The following is a 20,864-nucleotide window of genomic DNA, read 5'->3' on the forward strand; positions in this document are numbered from 1 at the left end:
ACCTTTTAATCTTGAGGACGTCTGTCAGTGACATGAACAAATGATGGACTTTCAAGTAATCATTTCAATAGGCTTCGTTTCCCCCGGTGCAAAGCATGCAGGCCAGCATGAAGAGACCTGATGTTAAAAAAAAAAAAGCAGAACGCTTAAGCTTCTTCTTAAGAGAGAACACTCTTCATTGTGCCAAGTTTAGGCATCTAGAGGCTGGCATGTAGTTGGCAAAGCGTACATACATCTATAATCTACATCTATCAATAACAATGTAGAGAAATAGTTCTTTAATTTTTTTATTTCCCAAAGAAAGAAAAAATTTCATAGGTCAATCTGCTAAAATCTATATACTATTTCCAAACACCCAATGACTTAACAGCCCAGGACTTCACAGACTGCAACTTTTCACAGCAAACGTTTCCATTCACCATGTATTGTACACAAGGCTATTTATTTACACACAGTTGACACACGAGAAAAAAGAATTGCGCAGGTATATATTATTACAAAACAGCAACCCCACTGCAAATGCCTAATGTGCCACTCTATACACAAAATTGATGTGTGGTCTTTCCATGGTTTTGAAATGGCCCTGAAGCATTAAACACCTTTTGTCTTTCTGCCACAGGTAGGAAGGAATGTCAGCAATAAGTGCAGAAATCATCTCAGAACTTTCCAAGACAGACAAAAAAAAAAAAAACACATAAGAAGGTAAACTATAGCCGAGCAGCAGTGGCAGCTAACAATGCATCATCAAAGTTCTTGACCCTTGAAAACATCAATGTTGCTAGCTGCCACTTGTGCAACAAGCCTAAGACAGAAATCATTCACACAAGAAACATGTCACACGCATCTTGATCAGTAAAGCTCCTGTCGCTTTTTAACTGTCGTCACCTTGCCCCATGAAAAGAAGAAAAAAAAACCCCCCTGCTAAAAAACAAAAACCACTAAAACAGAATAAGGCTACAAAGTGACAAAAAGTCATGCCCCATCTGCCTTGCCATTTCTGTTCAGTGAATGCATTTCTTCAAGCAGGATACACATTGCCACTGCAGTCTGGCTTCCCTCAACTCCACAACCTTGAGAAAGTGGACAGTTTGCCGACAGATGTATAAAAGCATCCAAAAAACGAGCTCGACGCCACTCGTCACAAGATGTCGCTCTGCACTTGAGTGGGCATGTTTCCCGTCTGCAGCGGAGAGGGCAACGCACGCCTCATCTTTAACACCAAGAGACGCCCCTCTCTCTACACCTTGTCTGGCAGTGGAACCACCTGTCATGTGCACATGTCCACGGCTGGCGGCACGCAGCTGACGTAAAAAAACGAGCAAAAATAGGCAAGGGCCCAAGAGGCGGCCTTCGTAAAGAGCGTTCAACAGCCTTTGCTCTGGGAGAGAAGAGAGCAGTCCAGCGGAGGTGGCACACAAGTGTTCCCAGAGGCTCTAGATGCAGGGAGTGGTGCGCAGTTGGTGCAATTCGTGGTGGCAGGAACCAATCACGCAATGATCAGCCACACCAGGAAAATGCAAGCCACCCAGAGGAACACCTGGGATACTATCTGGTCCTGGCGATGCTCTTGGCTGCCCATGGCTGCAAAGAAAATGGCGACCTTTGGTGAAACCAGACACTGGTGAAACTGCAGGCTTTTTCGATGGCTTTTCAATCAAGCAGAGAAAAAATACCCAAAAAGCAAAGAAAAATTCACAGTGGTAATCAGTAGGTGGAAAACTATTTGAACACTATTTCAGTAGCAGAGAAGAAATGTCCTATCTTCAAGCATATCAACTGTCCCCTTGAACCTGTACACCGATGCCAACTTTTTTGTTGTTACTGTAGACAATTTTGTGTACTAGCACAAGTGTGGACTCTTTCTTGGATCCTTGATTCTACAACAAGCTTCAGCAAAAGACCAGTACTTTTCTGAACTTCCTTTGACCATTATCAGAGTGATGTATAAACTAGACACAAATAATAAGGCAGCGTTTCAGAAGAAAAAAAAAAAAGAAGATGGAAACCATAGTGCCAAAGGTCTGGGCATGTGAGATAGTGTTATTTCAATCTTCACAGTTCCTATTTTAGATGTTAAGTACCACATGTCCCTTTTGTTTTGCTTCTAAAATATAAACGCCAGCTGCAAGCACAGTACGCCACCTCTGCCATGCCTTTTCTTTTTTACTGCAGGGCCCTTTCCAGCACTTCCATCACATCCTGCCATAGGCACGGCAGTTCTGCTGTCAAACTATGATAGTTTAACTGCGTATTCAACACTCTACTGTGTGTTCACTACAGAAAAGAAACAACATCTACCACACTGCAAGATGTGGTGCAATAAGAATGCTACAAACGTAGCCTACAAGTTGTGCAATCATTTGCCCTTATAACGGAAAGCATTTTCTTTCACAAGATGGCAAGCACAAATCCATTCATACCTACACAGCAGGAGTTATAAACATTACTGCATTAAGGAACCCCAACAGCTGCCACGTACACAATTACACATGTAACACATGTCCCTTTGTGCGCCACCACCCTCCACACAGCGTCAGCGACGTCTTGGAATGCTACTGAGTCCATCAGGCAAGCCACCAGTGCTGCCGCTACTGTCAAAACAGAAATTTCAACATTTCGCTCTAATACTGGCGCATTGCATCTTGGCGCAAGGTCTGTGCTGAGGATGGCGCATACTACACAAAACTGAAAAATGAGCTAAGAGCCACAGCTCTGATATTACTTAGTTTTAATATGTATAATGCCTCATCCATACGTGCCCGAAAAAGAGAGCACTGGAAAGGGGGGAAGAACTAGTATAAGTGCTCATGGGCTAAGCCCCTGGTTCCAAGGAACCTAGTTTGAGAACTCCAGCTCTACAGCAAACTAGCAAACCAGTTAGTTTCAGGGCATATTTTTGTGCCGGAAGTAAGAAAATCGGCAGCAATTTCCAATTCTGATTGAGGTGCCATTCAAAAAGTGCGGTGTTTCTTTTAAAGGTATTCGAGAGCAAACAGCATTGCTATCAAAAACTGCAACACAAGTCGCAATGCAAGCCAAACTACTGGATATGCTTTGCAAAGCTAGTAGACCCACTACATGCATGTTTTGTCCTACAATAACTTGATTAGCTTTTGTGCCCTGCATGCTATAGGGTAAAAGTTCAATAGTGCAGTTGCACGAGCCTGTAGGAATACTGAAATACATTTCATTGAATGCATTTTCATAGCCAACGGTTTGTACAAACAGCGGGAATATCATTAAACAACACACATCTGAGCAGACATTTCCATGATGTGCAAGAAGATTCCTTCTTGAGGGCATTTTGGAGCAGGTCATGGTAGAAGAAAATAGCATAGGAGACTGGACAAAGAAGTAGACAACACGAGCGTCTATTAACAACTGAATGTATTCAAAGCGTGAGCGTATGAATACACTGAGCGACAGATGCGCAGAACAGAAGAAGAAGAAGGGCCACAACATCAACACAAAAAAATGACATGCTCATCATTAAGAGTAAAGATAGGCAAGCTGGTGGCGTGACAACAAAACAGAAGGTATACTTGCACATGAAGCCCCTTTGCGGGCAATGATAAGAGCTTCAAAGATTTCCCTTGTATGTTTTTCAGGTTAACATTTTAGAATGACGCACTGTTTGAAAAGCGGAACACAATTCGGACAAGATTTACAATGCAGCGCCAAGTTGCAAGTGTGCAATATGATGTCAGCGCACGTTAGAGAATCCCAGGTGGTTGAAATTTCTGGAGTCTTGCACCACAGCTTCCCTCATAGCCTGAGTCATTTTGGGACGTTAAACCCTACAAACCAAACCAAGTTGGAAAGTATATGAATCCAGCTTCTGCTTTAAGAATTATGAAACGTCAGTAATGGTGCTAAGTTTTGCATGTGCATGCTGTGCTTGGAGTGAGAGGACTGATTCACCAACAAATAGATGAGGCACGTCAGTCCCGGAACCCTTATGCCCATGCTCAGTAAAACGGACATGTTTACACATCTGAGCAAGCAGAGCTAACTGTTTAGACTATATAGCTCTGCCGCCCCTATAGGCTGCTATAGGACATGGCCAGGAACATGCAAAACAAAATCACCCAAGAGTAATGTATGTTACACAGCAGAGAGGTGGAGGCAAGGCTACTCACCTGGCGGGGGACGGCCATCGCCAAAGTTGAATGTGGAGGCAAAAAGGCCAAAGGGAAAGGCACCAATTCCAAAAGACATGTGAAAGCCAGTGTCTCCAAAGCCAAAGGAGGTGAATGACTGTAACAGAAAGGAATAAGAAAACCTGCTAGTACTAACAAGTTAGGGCTACGTACTTAAAGGGGCACAGTAACGTTCGTCAAGTCGCTAATTCCAGCCAACCTCTAGGTTCTTTACACCGTGCCGACGTCCGTTCAAAAAGAAATACAAAAATCGGCGCATGGAAACGAGAGTTATTTGGTTCATAAAAATCTAAATACAAGAAAAAAACAAACAAAAAAACAGCGCGTCTGAGCCGTGTGAGAGGGAGCCCCTCTCCCATTTCGCTCGCCCAGCGCTCGACTTGGGTAGAACCTACGAGAAATGCAGCTTTCGCTGACTTATCGGAAGCTATCCAGCATAGTTGCCTGTCCAACTCAACCTGTAGTCGCACTTTTTGGCTATATATATATATATATTTCTTGCACACAGTGCTTTGGGGATGCTGCAAAACTGTGAGAACACCATCACTGCCAAGCTCGATCAATGCTTGACAAGGATGCCAAGTTTGGCATCATACTTGCAATTATTTCATATTGGCGGCTTTGTGCAAAGTTGAAAATTTTCCCTCATGTGGCTGCCATGGCTCGTTACCATGGTAACGAGGCTGCAAAGAAGCTGTGCTATGCGGGCCGGCTTCTCTGTCGGCCCAAAGCTAGCCTAGCCCGCCAGACGCTGCTCCACACCATCTTTGCGGGGGTGTCAACGAGGTGGACCCAGCGGTCAGCAAATCTGCGTCACCGTTTTGGTCTTCTGCCTGCGTCCATCGCAGCTGCTGCCACAGCTCACTTGAGCACTACTTGTGCGGAAGTTCTAGAATGAGTGCGAAAGGCGGCGACGGAGAAATGGCGTACAGGAGCTAAGGCGAAGCCTACCCTGTACCTGTACAGGGCCAGCAAAGAGGTCATTGCCGGAAACGACTATATGACAACTCCCTAGGCAGTGGCCTGCTGGCGGAATCCCGCTGCGGACTCGGATGTGGTGAGCGCACTTCATGAGCGATCTCGACACAATTACAGTGCCATCTGTGGAGCGTCGGCAGAAACGATCAGCCATGTGATTTTGGATTGTCCAGCAGTTCGGCCAACCTCAGAGATCCGAACGTTGTCACCTGCCTTGGGATCCTTGGGATATGAGGAGTCTGCGGGAGTGACCTTTGTACTTGTGACTGTAGAGCCTGGACAGCGAATTGGCGGACTTTTTTTTTTTAAATATATTTTTGGCTCTGCCGCGCAAGAAGGCAGCGGCGACCCGCTACGAAGGGCAAAGCCACCATCACCATCATCACAGCAAGCAGACGCTCCACTACGCTTGTTCACAACCCTGCATTTACCCGAGTTTACAGTCCCTATTTTTACCAGCACTTCAAGAACACATACGGAATTAAAACACCTTTTATTAGTTTTCTGCACAGTAACTTGAAGAACATTCGAATGTAAAATCTAAAGTGCTTGCTCAACCAATCAGCGCCAAAGCGAGAAGGAAACGTCATATCCATTAACGAACTTCGCCGTCGTGTGTAGCTCACATCGGTGCCAAAATGCTGATAATTTAAGCGAATTAAAATATTAGGCACTGCGATTTCGCCGTTCTGATTGGGCACTGGGGCATAGGGAAGGTGCAAAGAATCTAGAGGCCGGCTGAAATTAGTGGTCTGGAGAAAGTCACGGCGCCCCTTCAAACACGCAGGGAAGAAAAAAAAAACCACTCAATTCATAATCGTGCTGCCCATCTTTTGAAGTCCTGGCAGCAGCATAATGGGAAGTCAACAGAAAAACTGAGCAGCACACAATGCGGCCATGAGTAGGGGCTACGACTGCGATATGATGCCATGTATGGCGACATGCCCAAGCGCCATCCAATGAGAATACGAGAGCATGGCCTCCTGGTGCAAGTCAAAGAGCAAGCGCACGCATGCCTCAACCTCTCCGCAATAAAAGCTTTTTGTTCTCAGCCACTTAATCACCTACAGAAGCACTGGCACTGACAGGCTTAAGCCCAGCAAACAGGCTCACAGGACAACGGCTGCGCATACACATTCTGGCATTCCTTGCCATTTCAGTTAATGGGGCGTTGATGTCAAAGGCAAACGGAAAGGACAGGACAGCAAAGCCAGATAGCAACAATGGTGAAATTTCATCACATGGCACGCTGCCAGAGAGCTGCCGATTCTCTCCCATCATCTGAGAGTGGGTGAAAGACTTGCTGCGAGGGGGAAATAGTACTGCAGCAAGTCAAGACCCCATGATCATACTTGGCTCAGACAAGCCGTGGCAATGTGCTTCTTCAAAAGCTCTAGCTGCTATCACCTCCTCAAAGCCCGCATGTTTGCGCTGGCCCATTACAGTGGAGGTAGATGTGCATGCTCTGAACATGAAACAATGCTTTCTCATGACTACACAGGCAATGCCACATAACGTTTCTACAAAACCAACCATCTCCAGGCAGCACTACGGCAGAGTTGATTGAAAGAATTCTTACCCCAGGGTGACTTTCAGGTTCAGATCTTTGCCCAGGCGGCCGTGGTGGTAATTTCTCCCTGCGCAAAAAATGTGCAGATTCACAAGTATTTATATACCTAGCGCAAAGAAATGTGTGCCCTTTGCTAGAACACCAGCACAATATAGAAATGATGCTACTTTTTTCAGGTTGTTAGCAGAATACAATGGTTATTTTCACATAGGCAGCGCCAATTTTTGAAGTCTAAACCCAGCTGTCACAACAGTTACACTCGGGCTTGCAGGTGTCCCGACTAATGGGCCAACTGTGTACAGCCTCTTGCTTGAAGTACAATGTGACACAGTTCAGATTGAACATATTTTCATTTTTTTTTTAAACATTATTCAACTTACAAAGCTGCCCATGAGAGAATGGCAGCTATGTTGGCTTCACTTATATCTCAGGCTACAGCTAAATTACCATTATACACACTTTCAGGACCACCAAAAAGCGGGCGATTCTGAGGTGTCTTAGAAAAAAAAACATTTCTTTTTTATAGATGCAAAATGCAATATTTTAACAACACTGGTGTAACATATACCAAACTGCACCTATTTAAATTCCCTTTCAAGAATATAAATATTAACCTTAAGCATTATACATCTCAAAAAATAAAAAAAACTAATGTAAAATCTTAGGCAAAAAATGTTGTTTTAAGTTTAAAAGACTAAGAAAAAATTAGTTTTTTCAGAATATGAAAATATGTGGCACAATGCCTCTTATCTTACTTCTGAAAATATGGCTAGCGTATGTCTATTAGACTAGAATAAATATTTATTGGCAACAAGTCTCTCGTTTTGGTGTTAACTCTTTCAGGGCCGCAGAATAAAACAAGCGAATCTGAAGGGTTACGGAAAAAAAAATTGTATTATATGAAATATTTTCTCGATTCAGCTATAATGTGCACTAAATTGCAGCTAATTAGACGCGGTCTATCAAATACATACAATCTGTTTTGTTTAACTTTACACACGGCATAAAGGAAAATATCACTCTACGAATGTACTGTAGGGATGAATACCAAGATGGAACAGTACGATGAAAATAATTAAGGCAACACAAAATATGCTGCACTTTTTTTTTTGGGTGCAAAAAAATTCACATTTCGACGGTAACCGCATGAAGTGAGAACCCTTGGAGATGCGTCGTGCAACACTGACACTATTACCTGTCATCGCCGCTGGTGCACCCATTTTCAGGGTTGCTCTGTTACCGCCGGCTCATTGTTTGGTCAAGGGCAGTAAAGGTATAAGTTACGCTAGTATCCCCTTTCCAACAATGAACAGCATAAGTACGACAAAAGCACCCATGAAAATTCTGGTAATGCATCGCACTTCTATTGGATGCAGCACAGTGGTGTGCCAAACTACACTGCGATGCAGACGCGACTTTCTCGATCCCGCTCCTCTCAATAATTAACACAATCTGGCCACACTCACCCTCCTCTTCCTCTATTATCCTACCCAGCTTCTACTGAACCATCTTGATGCGTTCATTTATACGCGTTGATGACACAAGCAAGCGCCTGCATGCAGGCGCAGCTCGAACCAGACTAGTAAAACTAACTTTGCTCGCAAAACAAAACACACACACAAAAAAACATCTAGCACTGAACTATCGTATTCTCAAACCCTTCTGCTTCGCGGACTGCTTCCGGGCGAGAGGCAAAATTTTCTGAAAACCCAGAACTCTGAGCGACAGTGACAAGCGGCAACGCTTTGGCGGCCCTCAGACCACCGTGCGACGCTGTCGCATGGCGTGTCGCCGCGAATTGTCACCTCATACGATTAGCGCTTTAGTTCCTGTGGCAGTCATTGTGAGACTGATGTACCTATTCTCCCAACTGCACTAACAAAATACAGTGAAGTCAAATTACAAAGGAATTGATACGTTATGGGGTGAAGTCCATTTTCTAGGTGTGCTGCTCCAATAACAACATAGATAAATCGATAAAATCGTTCGTTTTCAAACCTGTTTTCTTCTGCTCATAACCCAGCTTAGTTTTTTGTGTTTAAAATGTTTTGCACTTTATGGCTGGCTCGTTACGTAGCAAGTTTTATAGAGAGTGGCAAAACGCAATCTAGTTTGCTGTCAAAATTGGATATCTGTTCCAAGTAGGGGTGAGCAAATATTCAAAATTTCAAATACAAATCGAATATGTTTGTTATTCAGTTCGTACAACAAAAAAAAAAATTCTGAATTTTCAAATATTTAAAAATTCTTTGATGCACTGAAAATTTTCGAGTTCTCCGCACTGCATGCTTCACTGCAATGCTTGACCACGTTGACTGTGCAGTGAAGCATCCTCAGAACGCGACGGGGCTGTTTTATGACAGGGCTGTGTGTTTTGTGTTCCACAGTGTCCAGTATTACTTTGCTGGCCAGTCACAAAGGCAAAGTATGTCGAACTTTTTGATGATTGGTGTTAAATATACAAGAAATCAAAGGCATCAAAATTTTATAGTCTGTAATTTTCTTGGGTGGGTAGCGTTTTTTTTTGGGGGAGTAAGAAAAGCATTACAGGGGGAATACTTTTTCTCACAGAAAAATCTGTGCATTCAATAGAGCCAATAATTCAAAATATCCGGGCTTGATACATCCAGGTTCGACTGTACTGCCGTCTGGATTAGTCAGAGATGTACAATGTCTTCAGGCTTTCTATCTGCAGTTGATTCACCTCAATGCTACTAGCTTTTTCTTAAAGATCTCATATTTTCCCAGTGTGCCAGAATGCTAAATAATGTGCATGCTTAGCTAAAATCTTTGGAGGAAAGCTGTTTGCCAAAAAGCAAGTGCAGTGGGAACAACCCAGCATGTGGCTACCAAAGAGGTATGAGGGTAACCAGTGGAGATATCAGGGCAGTGCATGCACCGGATTCCATTTTTCTATTAAAGTGGTTCTGCACAAGCCTCTCTTGAAAATTAACAGTGCAGTGCTTATGAAAGGGTCTGAAGGAAGAGAGACCTTTGACGAGCGGCTTACAGTCAAAGGTGTGCTTGAAAGACAGGAGATCCTGTTCAGAACAAAAAAAGAATGAGTGGCAAGCATGTCAAAGAAGTGCAATGAAGAATGAGTGTGCAAAAGAAGACGGGTGTAAATAATTGTGTGCGAAGTATCGTGTCATGCGAAGGGGGCTAAATAATTCCACGCAGTTCCCTCAAATCGGCCCATCAGATGCCTGTCAATCTTCTATTTCTTCCTGCACGCTAAATTTGTCCGATGTACAGTTAGTACTCGGTGAAGTCCATTCACTCGTGCTGTGGCTGGTTTAGTGTTGCTATATGCGTATGACAATGCCACTGCTCTCACCTCGGGTCCTGTTTGGAGCCACCCCTGCCGTAGAGAGGAATCACCTTGTCTCGGCTGATGCCTGCTTTGCAGACTGGACACACTTGGCGGTTTGGCCGCGTCTCCAACCACTGGTGCAGACAGGGCCAGCTGTGAAGGTAATCCAAAAAAAGCAAGTCAATGACTGCTATGGTCAAGCCCCGACTACAAATCATACAGCAAAACACTGCTCATAAAACACGAGAAGGCATACTCACACACTCCCAGCAGCACCATTCTTAAAATCAAGACACCCATAGCACAATACATGAAACACATCCGGTCTAAAATGATTTCAGTGAAGGGGTTAATCATGAATTAACTGTTATCCCAATTTAGAGGTGTAGTGAGTGATAGTGCACTGTATGGTCTCAGGGCCTAAGGGGAACAAGCCTTTTATGCAGTCCTCTGCAATCTATCATGCTTATAAGCTTGTGCCTCTCGCCACTAAGTATGGAACCAAATTTAGGTTGCTCATTTTTTCTCATTAATGACGCCATTATACACAGATCACCTCATGGCATTCGCTTATTACCGCTAAATAATTTATGACTAAATTTCCAAAGTGCCACTTTTAACAGCAGAGCAATAGCTATGATGTAAAAGTTGCATAAAGTCCCGTTGGGGATATGAAAAAACTGCGATAAAACCACGCCTTCCTCAATTTTAATCACTACAACACTACAGATAGCCCTGTGAAGAAATAAAGAAGCAGTTATCTTCATCCCTCACATGACCTAGACTTGAATTTGACATCACAGTGACTGTTTAACTGCTGAAGCCGAAACAGGTGAGAGAAGAAATTTAAGTATAAATTATTTAATCACTGTCGGCAAATACCTATCATGCAGTGATATCAATGTATAGCAATGCATTGCATCACGACAAAGAATGAGATATGCAACCAAAAATTATGTGCCCTCTCAGTACAAAAAAAAAAAAAAAAAAAAAAAAAAAAAAAAAAAAGAAAAAGAAAAAGGACTGTAATGCACCAAATCTCTCGAAGATGAGAGGAAATCTCATTTGTCCGATGAGTTCAGGACCCGTAGTGGTGCTAGCAAGACAAAGCTTAGAGAAGCATACCCTTCAATCTGCCTATTCTCATACAAAGGCTTCACTTTACAAATAAAACAAGATCACCATATGGCACAATATGTGAAGTGAGACAATGTAAACGGGAACGTAACGAGCTTGGGCCACGCACTATGCACATTCATTGTACAGAACGCTTTCGTGCATCAAGCAGAACTCTGTACTCAACTGAGCATAGTCAATCAGGTAGGCTAGAAAAGGAAAATTTCGGGTCTACCATGGCGACAGCTCGAAGTGTATATTCTCACAAAGCATGTCGCTCAAATAAAATGCTATGATCAGAAACTGCTTGAATGTGATAACCTCACATAATAAGAAGCAAAAATATATAATTTTTAAAAATATTGGTACCGATTGCTGTTTGCTGTATATCCTTTCCATTGCATTCACCGAACCAGCTAGCATGAGCATTGCAGTGCCATATTAAAAATATTCAGTGACCGCGTCGACTGAAAAGAAAAGCGGTAATTTTAACAAAAAAATAGTCACCCTCAGTGGCTATAAGATAATTAAGATTATCAAGGTAACATGAAGTCTGCTCTGTGAGCTGCCAACACGCAGCATTTTGGCCCGATGGCCTAAGCTGACAGCGTGGTTTAATTGAGGAATGAGCTAGGATAACAAGAGCTAACACTCTAAAAGGGGTTTCAACAAACCAGATACTGTGCCCTGTATCTGGAGCTTGGGGAACCTACAGAAGAAACTCACAGTGCCCTGGGCTCCACGGGACCCAGTGTGAGAACCCCAGCTCTACACTAAGAAAATGAGAATGGTATGATGAGTGCCTTGTGTTGAGCCCTGCAGTTCCCATTTCAATGCTTCATCTAACCATAAAAAAAAAAAAGCCAGAGCAAACAAGATTATCTTCAAAATGCAGCACTAGAATGTTGAGGCCGGCTGTGCCCTTAGCAGGCTGCTGCTGCTCCATGGACCACGAAAGCGAGGCCACACATCGAGCGCTCAATTTTCAGTTCTCATTGCTTTTCCCCGCCCCAACCTTACCAAAAGAGGTGGCCGCACAGGCTGACGACAGCATCCTTGGCCGTGTCCAGGCAGATGTTGCACTCAAAGCTGCCATCCTGCTGGCCGCTCGTGCTGCCGCCTTCATCGTTGTTTGAAGAGGCCGACGCCCCCTTTGGGTTCTCCGAAGTCACAACCATGCCCCTGCATAGCAAGCAGAAACAATGGAAGCTGCATCAGCACAACCTTCAATGTCACACACACAAAAAAAAGAGAGAAATAATGTTTTTTTTTTTTTGTACCAACTTCTACTTCTTGTCGACATAATGCTGTGTACGGAGGCTGTATGAAGCAGGATGCGATTACAATATATCAACCACTGCTGCACATGACAGTTGCATCAGACGCATTTCGCACCCGAAAAGATGATTTTAAAAATAAATTAAAAAAATTATGAACAATTGTAGTTCCCATATTAATGCAATGAGAAGGTAAGAAGGTAAGGTGAAAAAAAGGTAGGCTGCACATTCTTTCCTGTGCATTCATCCCTTCTTTCAATGGCCTCAGCCTGGCACATTTTTGAGTGAGGGCAACATGTCTCGTAAAACCAGGCCTTAGCTTGCGATTTATATGCGATAAGAAACGATCATTCTTAACGATCAGTTTCGCATGCAGAAAGAAGACAAAGAAGTCTGAAACAGCAGCTCTTTCAGTCCTTTTAGTCTTCTTCCTGTGTCTGCCTTCTGTGTGCGCAGCTAATCATTAAGAACAGACAATGATTAGCCCTGAGGGTTTTAAAAGATGCATCCAGATTTCGAAGAAATTTATGTTTCAGTTGCCATCAGTTATCATTGATATAAATCTAAAATAAATTTTTTCAAAAACAGAACGGTATCAACGACCAATATATATTGCACATGCTGAGTGATTCTGTCCTGCTTAAAGGACACCTGTAGAATCTAAAAACTGAGAGAGAGAGTGAACTTAATTGTTTAACGGAATAGAGTGGGTGGTTTCCTCAGTCCAGGATACCATTGGCTTAGGCTGCCTCCCGGGCCCTAGTGAGCAGGCTGCACTGCTCAAAGAGGCCCGTGTGGGCCAGCTCTGCCTCCCACTCCGCTTGGCTGAGTGCTCGAGCTTTTGCGGACATTATAGTAGCGGACGTATACGCAGCGGCTAGATCCTTTGTCAAAACACTGCACCTGGCAGAGACCAAGTCAGCAACGCAGTCATTAGAAACCTTGGCGAGCAGAAAATTGAGGAAATAACAAACTTCATCAAATCTGGTCTAGTGGAAATTTACCGAAAGAATGGAAACATGCGGAAATTATAACTATTCCCAAACCTGGGAAGAAGCTAGGCCTGGACAACTTACGCCCTATCTCGCTTACATCTTGCATAAGAAAATGGCTCGAAAGAATCATCAATAGCAGACTCACAGACTGCCTGGAAGACGAAAACCTACTGCCAAACTCGATGTTCGGCTTCAGGAAGAATCTGTCAACACAGGACGTGATGCTGCAAATCAAGCAGGACATCTTGGACAGAATATTAGCCAAAAACGAAGGCATCCTTCTCACGGTGTACCTAAAAGGTGCCTTTGACAACATCAGCCATAAAGCAATTCTCGATAGCATATGGGAAACCAGGTGCGGGGAGAGAACATACAATTACGTCCACTACTTTCTCAGCGTTCGGACAGCAACGATAAGTGTCGGCAGTATCAGGACCAACGAAAGAGCAACTGCCGGGAAAGGAACCCCGCAGGGATCCATCATCTCGCCCCTTCTCTAAGAACAGACACATTCACAATACCAACAAGCCCGCAAGCAAGGAATATTGCAATGTTTATCAGCAAAGATATGCCGCACGCCACATAACACTTACTTGCCTCTGCGTGCAAATGCTTTTTGTGTAGAAATGCTTTCTGCCAAGATTTCCAACAATAATGCCCTGAAGTGGTGCTAGGACAAGGTTTTGCTGTCTTCAGAAATATATATATATTTTTTTCTCTGCCATGAACAGGAACGAGCTAGTCTTAGCAAAGCTACAGCAATCCCCCGAGTTAGCCATTTGTACAGTTGAATGCTAGTGACAATCAAAACCGAATAAAAGCAGCCCCTTCAACTCCAAAGGCCAGCATCATCACAACAGGTGCAACACACTTAACTGCTCGTTGGGAGGTTGCAGTACTTCCTAGTGAATCCAATCTGTAACTGCGTTTCATTCGCTCCCTAACTCATCCACCCCTACCATATGTGCCTACATGTTGTGCTAGTCCTAGTTTTAATCCTGCAGAATGTGTACCAGGTATTCTTTTAAAAAGCCGCGTAAGAGAGGACAATGTGGTCAATGCAGGCCACATTGTCCTCTCTAGAGCCAGAACAGTCCAAAAACAGCAACAAAATGAACACTGATTTTGGCCACATGACAACAGTTGCCTCTGACCCTTGCCCAAACAGGTGCAACAGAGCACCAAATAAAAATGGTTACTGGCAATGAAATTTGTAATAAGCACAAACTGTTCCGTGCACACAGTTTCTTCAAATTCCACTTCAAAGTGATGCAAAGTCTCAATCTTTGCTAAAGAGAACTTGTCAAGCAGAGCTGGCAAGCTGGTATTGACTTCCCATGCCTAATATGGATAATCACAGCAGACTGTCGCAATGGTTCAGCAGTTCTACCTGCCGGACCCAGTTTGAGCAGAACCCCAAGAGCAGAGGCTGCACTTTTATCGAGGTAACATGCAAAAATGCCACAGCATTTTGCAATACAAGAGTGCGTAAGGAAGCCCAAGTGGTAGAAATTGGTTCAGAGCTCTTCACTACAGTGTTCCTTATAGTTAAGGGTTTGTTAAAATAAGAAAAGTTGTTATCCATCAGATGTATAGCACTGCCTGATGACCACTAAGTAAGAGTCACAATCAGTCAATAAAGGGAGTTAACCCTTTATACAATGCAAGCTGTATACGTCTCAAATGCATACAAATGGTAAAATTGCACTCACAGTGAGTTAAAAATTAAATGACATTATTTTAATGACTGCTTTTGTAGACAAGAAGGGGGCAAACATTTGTACGCATGACTTTGTAAAAAGACCTCAAATGCGACATAACTCATGCCAGAGTCTCTTCGATGCATAAAAAAACTTATATATATTTAAAATACATCAAGCAATATTATAAGGCAGTTGACTTATGAAGAAAAGCTTTTAAAATGATCAAGTAATCAAATAACGTTTATTTTTTTGCCAAAATGGACCATGACAATTGTGCGGCATTTGTAAAAACATACAGAACACCAAACAGTGAAAGGTAAAATAGGTGGAATGATTTAGCAGTTCAGTCCCATTTAGCAGGAAAGAATGCGGTACATAAAACATGTGCACTATTGTCTGTGAACTGTCACTTGAAACAAGTAGGACGTGTGCATCCCACTGCTGTACAGAGAGTCGACAGTGTGAAAGCCGGGACCACATTGTGACAATTGAATAGTAGTTTTGTGTAACTGTATATTCCAAACCACCCCTGCTCTGCTATATCACCAGGCTTCGTCTACATAAAGACAACTAAAAGGCCTCATTCCATTTGCTTAAGCAAGCCAAGTGTATAGTGTGTTGCTGCCTGTTGCTCTTAATTTTTTTATTGTTTGGCTTTTTGCACAACAAAGCTTTAAAATAAATAGTTGTTATACGTCTTATGATCAGGTCGATCAACTTCTTGACAGTACAACATATTGCAACCACTACTTTAAACATGACCATATTTGTGCTAATAATTACTTGAACATAAACACAAGCTGCTACAAACAAGTCAAGATGACCTTACGTGATAACTTCTAAAAGCACAAAGGTGCAAAACATATAACAGAAAAAAAGAAAGAGGTAATGCTTCCATGTGATACTACATATATATGCAAAAAAAGCCCGCCAAGTTTTTAAAAAATTAAATACAAGAAGCCCAGAGTCTACATGCAGCGTTTGGACATTAAACCCTGTACGTATGGATATACCTAACACCAGTAAACACCACTATCTAAACCAAGATAACAGAAGGTAAGTAAATATATCATCTTTTGTTTCAATTTCTAGCTCCTCAGCTTTCTTCATGAAAGAGATGATATGCAGGCAGTGGAGTATGAGCTTTTTGTTAACATGCTGATAGTAAGATTACATTTTTCTCGTTCTTTCCTCCTGTGCAACCTATTGTCTATGACGTGCCCCCATGGAACACTTATCTCTCTTTGACACAAACCAACAGAACCAAGCCCAAAAGAGCACATGTTTCTGTGCACTCAGAAACAAAAGAAACTTGCTCAAGCTGCACATTGATAAAATATGCACACTGCTATATTCATGATGTTTACTGCAAATGGAATTTACCTCATGAAGGTCTGAAGCAATGCATTATATGCATCAGTTTGTGTGTGTGTGTGGGGGGGGGGGGGGGGGGGGGGGTACATGTGCATGCATGCACAATCATCCAGCCATAACCCTTTGTTAATAGCATATCAGTGGAAGAGGTCTGTGCTCACCAATGAAGCTTAGACAAACATGAATAAACAGCAACAGAAAGGCAAGTTTCAGCATCCACAAAGAATGTGCAGTGGTAACAAAAACAGTTGGCTATTCAAGGTCCACAATCTGCATATTTTGCACCAAAGCTACAAGAGCGTCTAGCCATCCCAAACAAGAAGAAATCTCCCTGCCATTACCCTGTGAACGAGCTACATAAATGCACTAAAGTGTTGCTCAGGAAATAATTACATGCGGTCATGCTATGCGGTGTTTACTGTCCCAAAGCTACATGCAGCCTTCAAGAGGTAGCGTAGCAGAGGGCTCTGGGTTAACTTCAGACCCCTTGTGTTTTTATTTACATGCACATGGGCATTTCTGCATTTCGCCCCTATTGAAATGCTACCACCCGCGGCGGAGCTTGATCCTACATCTTTGAGCTCAGCAGTCAAGCAACATAGCTGCTAAGCCACTGGGGCCGACAGAACACAACTGCAGCTGCATCAAGTTTCATCACCAAAGCAACTGCACAAAGCAGCATCAGTACCAAATGGAGATTGGAGTTTCCAACACAGCACCACAGTGGAAATGCAGGTGATAAGCCTATGCTCTCACCATGCCTCCACAGTCTGACTTAGGATGATGCACCATAAGATGCTACTGTATTACTGGACAGAGAGAGCTGCACAGGCATAATAAATGTTGCAAGTGCTGCTTTTACTGCTTTAAGATACAGTAGTTCTCAGAGCTCAGTACATAATTGTGTACTAGGCTCTGGCACAGCAGAGACCTGAAGTGAAGGAAATGCAGTGATTCCTTTTGTTGAGTACAAATTCCAAAATTCCACGAACTTCTCCAAATCACTGCACCAGGATTTCCTCTGGTCCAGTGGTGTGGTTAACTGGTAGCACAGATCTAGCTTTGGGGTGAAGGATGCAGTGACTCCTTCCGTAGGTCGTTTCAAAATTCTACAACCACACGAACTTCTTAAATCACAGTGCCAGGGTCTTTCTGACTTCGTCTTGACCTTTTGCCAGAACCTCATTTTATGGCTGGTGAGCCACGGGTAACAAAAAGTGGCAACCTCTTGTGGAACCAGCTAACAACAAACAACTTGCATGAATACATACTGAGTGAAAATATAAAGCATGGGCTGTACAAATAATGTCCTTGTTGGATGAAGCAGCTCTGTCGAAAAGACATTCATTTGCTATTACCTTCTAAAAGTGTTACTAGTCTACCTCAAGTATGTGCACAATATACACCAGTTTCTGCCTTTCCTGCCTCACTTGATGCACAGATATTGAAAGCTCGAACACTAGCTAGAGCAACAAAACTAATATATATATATATATATATATATATATATATATATATATATATATATATATTTTGGCAATAATCCACGATGTTTCAAAATGAAAAGAGACAAAGACATACATGACAGCGAGAGGAAAGCTACACACAACTGTATTTAGCCTAAATGCAAGGTTATTACTGCATGCTCAGCAGTCTGCACCTGTAGCACAGCAGCTATTGACAGATGAGCAAACACAACAAACAGCGCAACAAAACGTCTGCTGCAGATGTGCAGCATTAAACAACACTCCAATGTAAACTGCTATAGCACTTTTTGTCACTGCAGCCGTGACAAAAAGACCTCCCTAAGACCAGGAACACTAGAGGTCAGGAATTAATACACTTGGCAAACCCACAGCCCACTACTGACAGCTGTATGGTAATAAGGGCGACAGAAAGAATACCAATCTACTGCATCTGAATAGCAGCCCGGGCTCATTAATGACCTGGTAATGGAAACGATGCCGCGGGCAGATATCAGTATTTGCATCATAAATAAGGGGAAGTGGAGGGGTCGACGGCTTAAACCAACAGGCTGCGCCGAGATAAGGTCAGGTTTCAGGCACGACAGTTCAATGCTGTGCACGTGTGCCTGCCCGACTGCCGAGAAACATCGTTGAACCAGCCGTTGGCGGATCAACGAATGCCTGCGCCGCCACAGAACGCGGAGGGAGTCATCGTCACGCAGCGCCTGGTCGTCTCGCGTTCCATTTCCCCCCCCCCAGCTGACAACGGCGCACCGAGCGTGCACTACCACTACGTTCTGCTTGGGGGGTGCGACAGTGATGAATGCGTTTTCTGCCGTAAGCTTTTACTGAACGTGGATGAACAGCGCGAAGAACAAGCGCCCTGGCACGGGTACACATCGGGCACAATGCTAAGTTTCGTTTTTCTTTGTCCGCCAAGTGACGCGCGTATCACACCAGTGCACAGTACATACGTGCTTGCCAGGAAGCAGTTGGCGGCAGATAACGGAATGCGAGGGGCTGTTCGTCACGAGCAGTTTGCCTATATATATATTATTATTATTATTATTTTTTACGTTCCGGGGCCTGACACGGGACAGAGACCTACACGTTGCCGCGTGCCTACAGCCAGGTTATTTCTATAATACACAGGAAGTAAAAGTCGGAAACGGGCACACGTGCTTTCCGGGCGAGAAAGACGGACAGAAAAAAAAATATATACAAATACAGAGGTAGAGAATGTAGGTTGTCTGGAAGGTGGTGGAGTACCGTGTGCCGAGAAAAGAGGCGATCGGTTGCACGTCTGCCTACTTGGGCGCCTTCTACGACTCGATACGACTGCTGCTGGGGAAGCCGTGATCGGCTAGGCTGATGCCCGACGAGCTGTAGTCCCGCACAACACGTAACACTTGAGGCCGAGGCCCGTTCAAGGTCCTTGTTTTTACAGCGAGTGGTTATATCATGAAGTGCGACAGCGATCCCTCTCGGGAAAGGAGCGCTGGGTTGGTTGGTGGTTGTGGTGGAAGGGAAGGAGGGGTCACTTTTGCCCGCATCGCGAAGGCGCCGACTCGTTGGCGGCACGCTCAGAGAAGAAAATACAGATGCGCTACTTTAAGAGAGAGAACATAACGCAATCCTGGGCAAAACTTACGTGTCTGTCTCGGCCCCACAGCACAGATGTTAGGACGGCCGAACAGCACTACTTTCACCCGCAGCGACGAAGCTTCGAGATTCGCCGACGCCGTCTCAATGCTGCGCGTGACGACGCGAACAATTCCTGATGCTCGACATGGCGCAACTGGCAGAGTTACTTGCCTTATCGTGCCGTGCACACTGTGTTTGGGACAAATTAAATTTACAAGATATCCTCGTATTTTTTCGTCAACAAACCGTCCACAGGCATGGCGTACTTCCGATGACGTAATTTCCTTTACAACGGTATTGAATTTGAGAATGTGAAAAATTGCTTTTGCTTTGCCGAATCATACCGAATACAACATAAAACTATAATTTAAACACTTCGTGAGGATTTATTAGCTAAAATTTTTTTTACGCTGAAAACGCCACGTACCCATCGTCGCCCCTGTCGCTGTTGTCGCCAACCGCCGTGAGGTGCAAGTGACACTCCGTAGCAGACGACATTTTCTTCGCGCTGGAGAAAGACTATGATGCACAATATGGAAGCTCCATTTGATCACAATACGACTTGTCTCCTCCGCACCCGGTTAACTTCAACACGGTGCAACAAACCACCAGTTTGCATGTACACTACAGCCTTGAGTCTAAGACGAAACTGAACGAACGGGTCCAGAGCGCGGCACGCTACTGCAGCTAGCGCTATCTGCCAAGTGAGCGTGCCAAGCGTGCCAACTACCCTCGATGCTGACCCGGAGATCTGTATCATCGCATAGCGAATTCGCTCTGTTCCTGCTGGCAGTTGCGTTGATACGGTGCGTTGCCGCCTCTTGCGGAACATTACAGCTGGAAGTGGAGAACTCTACACTATGTTTAGCCACGATTTCGAAAACTTTATTCGCGCGCATGCATGCTGTCACGAGGCTAAAATGTTTTTTCGCAAGTAACGTAAACATGTTACGAGCGGAGGAACTAAAAGTAACTTGTAAGGCGGGGAAAAAACAACGCTCAAGGCTACCCACAACGGCTGCCAATTTCTGGAAGTACTGCGCGCTCCATTTTCGCAGCGCGTTCGCAAGGTGAACAAAAACGAAAACGAGCACACCGCCTTTATTTTTCTTTTTTTTTTCTACAACGCCGGTCATGCGTTTTTCTTTATCAGATTCCGGGAAAGTATGCCAAGTTCTCTAAATGCAGTGCATTACTACAGTGAATTCAGTATATATATTATATTCTAGAAAATTTGAGTGTGTGTGTATGTGCGTGTGTGTTTATAT

At 43.8% G+C, this 20,864-nt stretch overlaps 1 protein-coding gene across 3 annotated transcripts; it reads right to left on the minus strand.

Annotated features, from left to right (window-relative positions):
• Positions 1 to 271: 271 nt before the first annotated feature.
• On the minus strand, positions 272 to 20,155 carry LOC146197399 (E3 ubiquitin-protein ligase RNF185-like). 3 transcript variants are annotated; one of them, XM_084599205.1, is made up of 6 exons: positions 20,024 to 20,155; positions 12,158 to 12,319; positions 10,046 to 10,174; positions 6,718 to 6,775; positions 4,140 to 4,257; positions 272 to 1,581 (listed from the first exon to the last, which is right to left on the minus strand). In XM_084599205.1, exons 1-6 carry the CDS (start codon positions 20,092 to 20,094, stop codon positions 1,487 to 1,489), a joined length of 633 nt encoding a protein of 210 aa, XP_084455331.1. In that variant the 5' UTR covers positions 20,095 to 20,155; the 3' UTR covers positions 272 to 1,486. The 3 variants fall into 3 exon arrangements, with proteins under 3 accessions (XP_084455331.1, XP_084455332.1, XP_084455333.1); XM_084599206.1 differs by lacking the exon at positions 20,024 to 20,155 and adding an exon at positions 19,604 to 19,872; XM_084599207.1 differs by lacking the exon at positions 20,024 to 20,155 and adding an exon at positions 18,927 to 18,949.
• Between the last annotated feature and the right edge of the window lie 709 nt (positions 20,156 to 20,864).

The sequence above is a fragment of the Amblyomma maculatum genome, chromosome 3 (assembly GCF_055883805.1).
Source record: "Amblyomma maculatum isolate TAMU_Amacu chromosome 3, ASM5588380v1, whole genome shotgun sequence".
Lineage (NCBI taxonomy): Eukaryota > Metazoa > Arthropoda > Arachnida > Ixodida > Ixodidae > Amblyomma > Amblyomma maculatum.

Coding starts and splice junctions, on each gene's coding strand:
- LOC146197399 (XM_084599205.1), bottom strand. CDS start 20,094: ATGTCGTCTGCTACGGAGTGTCACTTGCACCTCACGGCGGTTGGCGAC. Junction 6,776..10,045: donor GGCTCCAAACAGGACCCGAG/GTGAGAGCAGTG, acceptor TTTTTTGCGCAG/GGAGAAATTACCACCACGGC. Junction 4,258..6,717: donor AACCTGAAAGTCACCCTGGG/GTAAGAATTCTT, acceptor TTTCTGTTACAG/TCATTCACCTCCTTTGGCTT.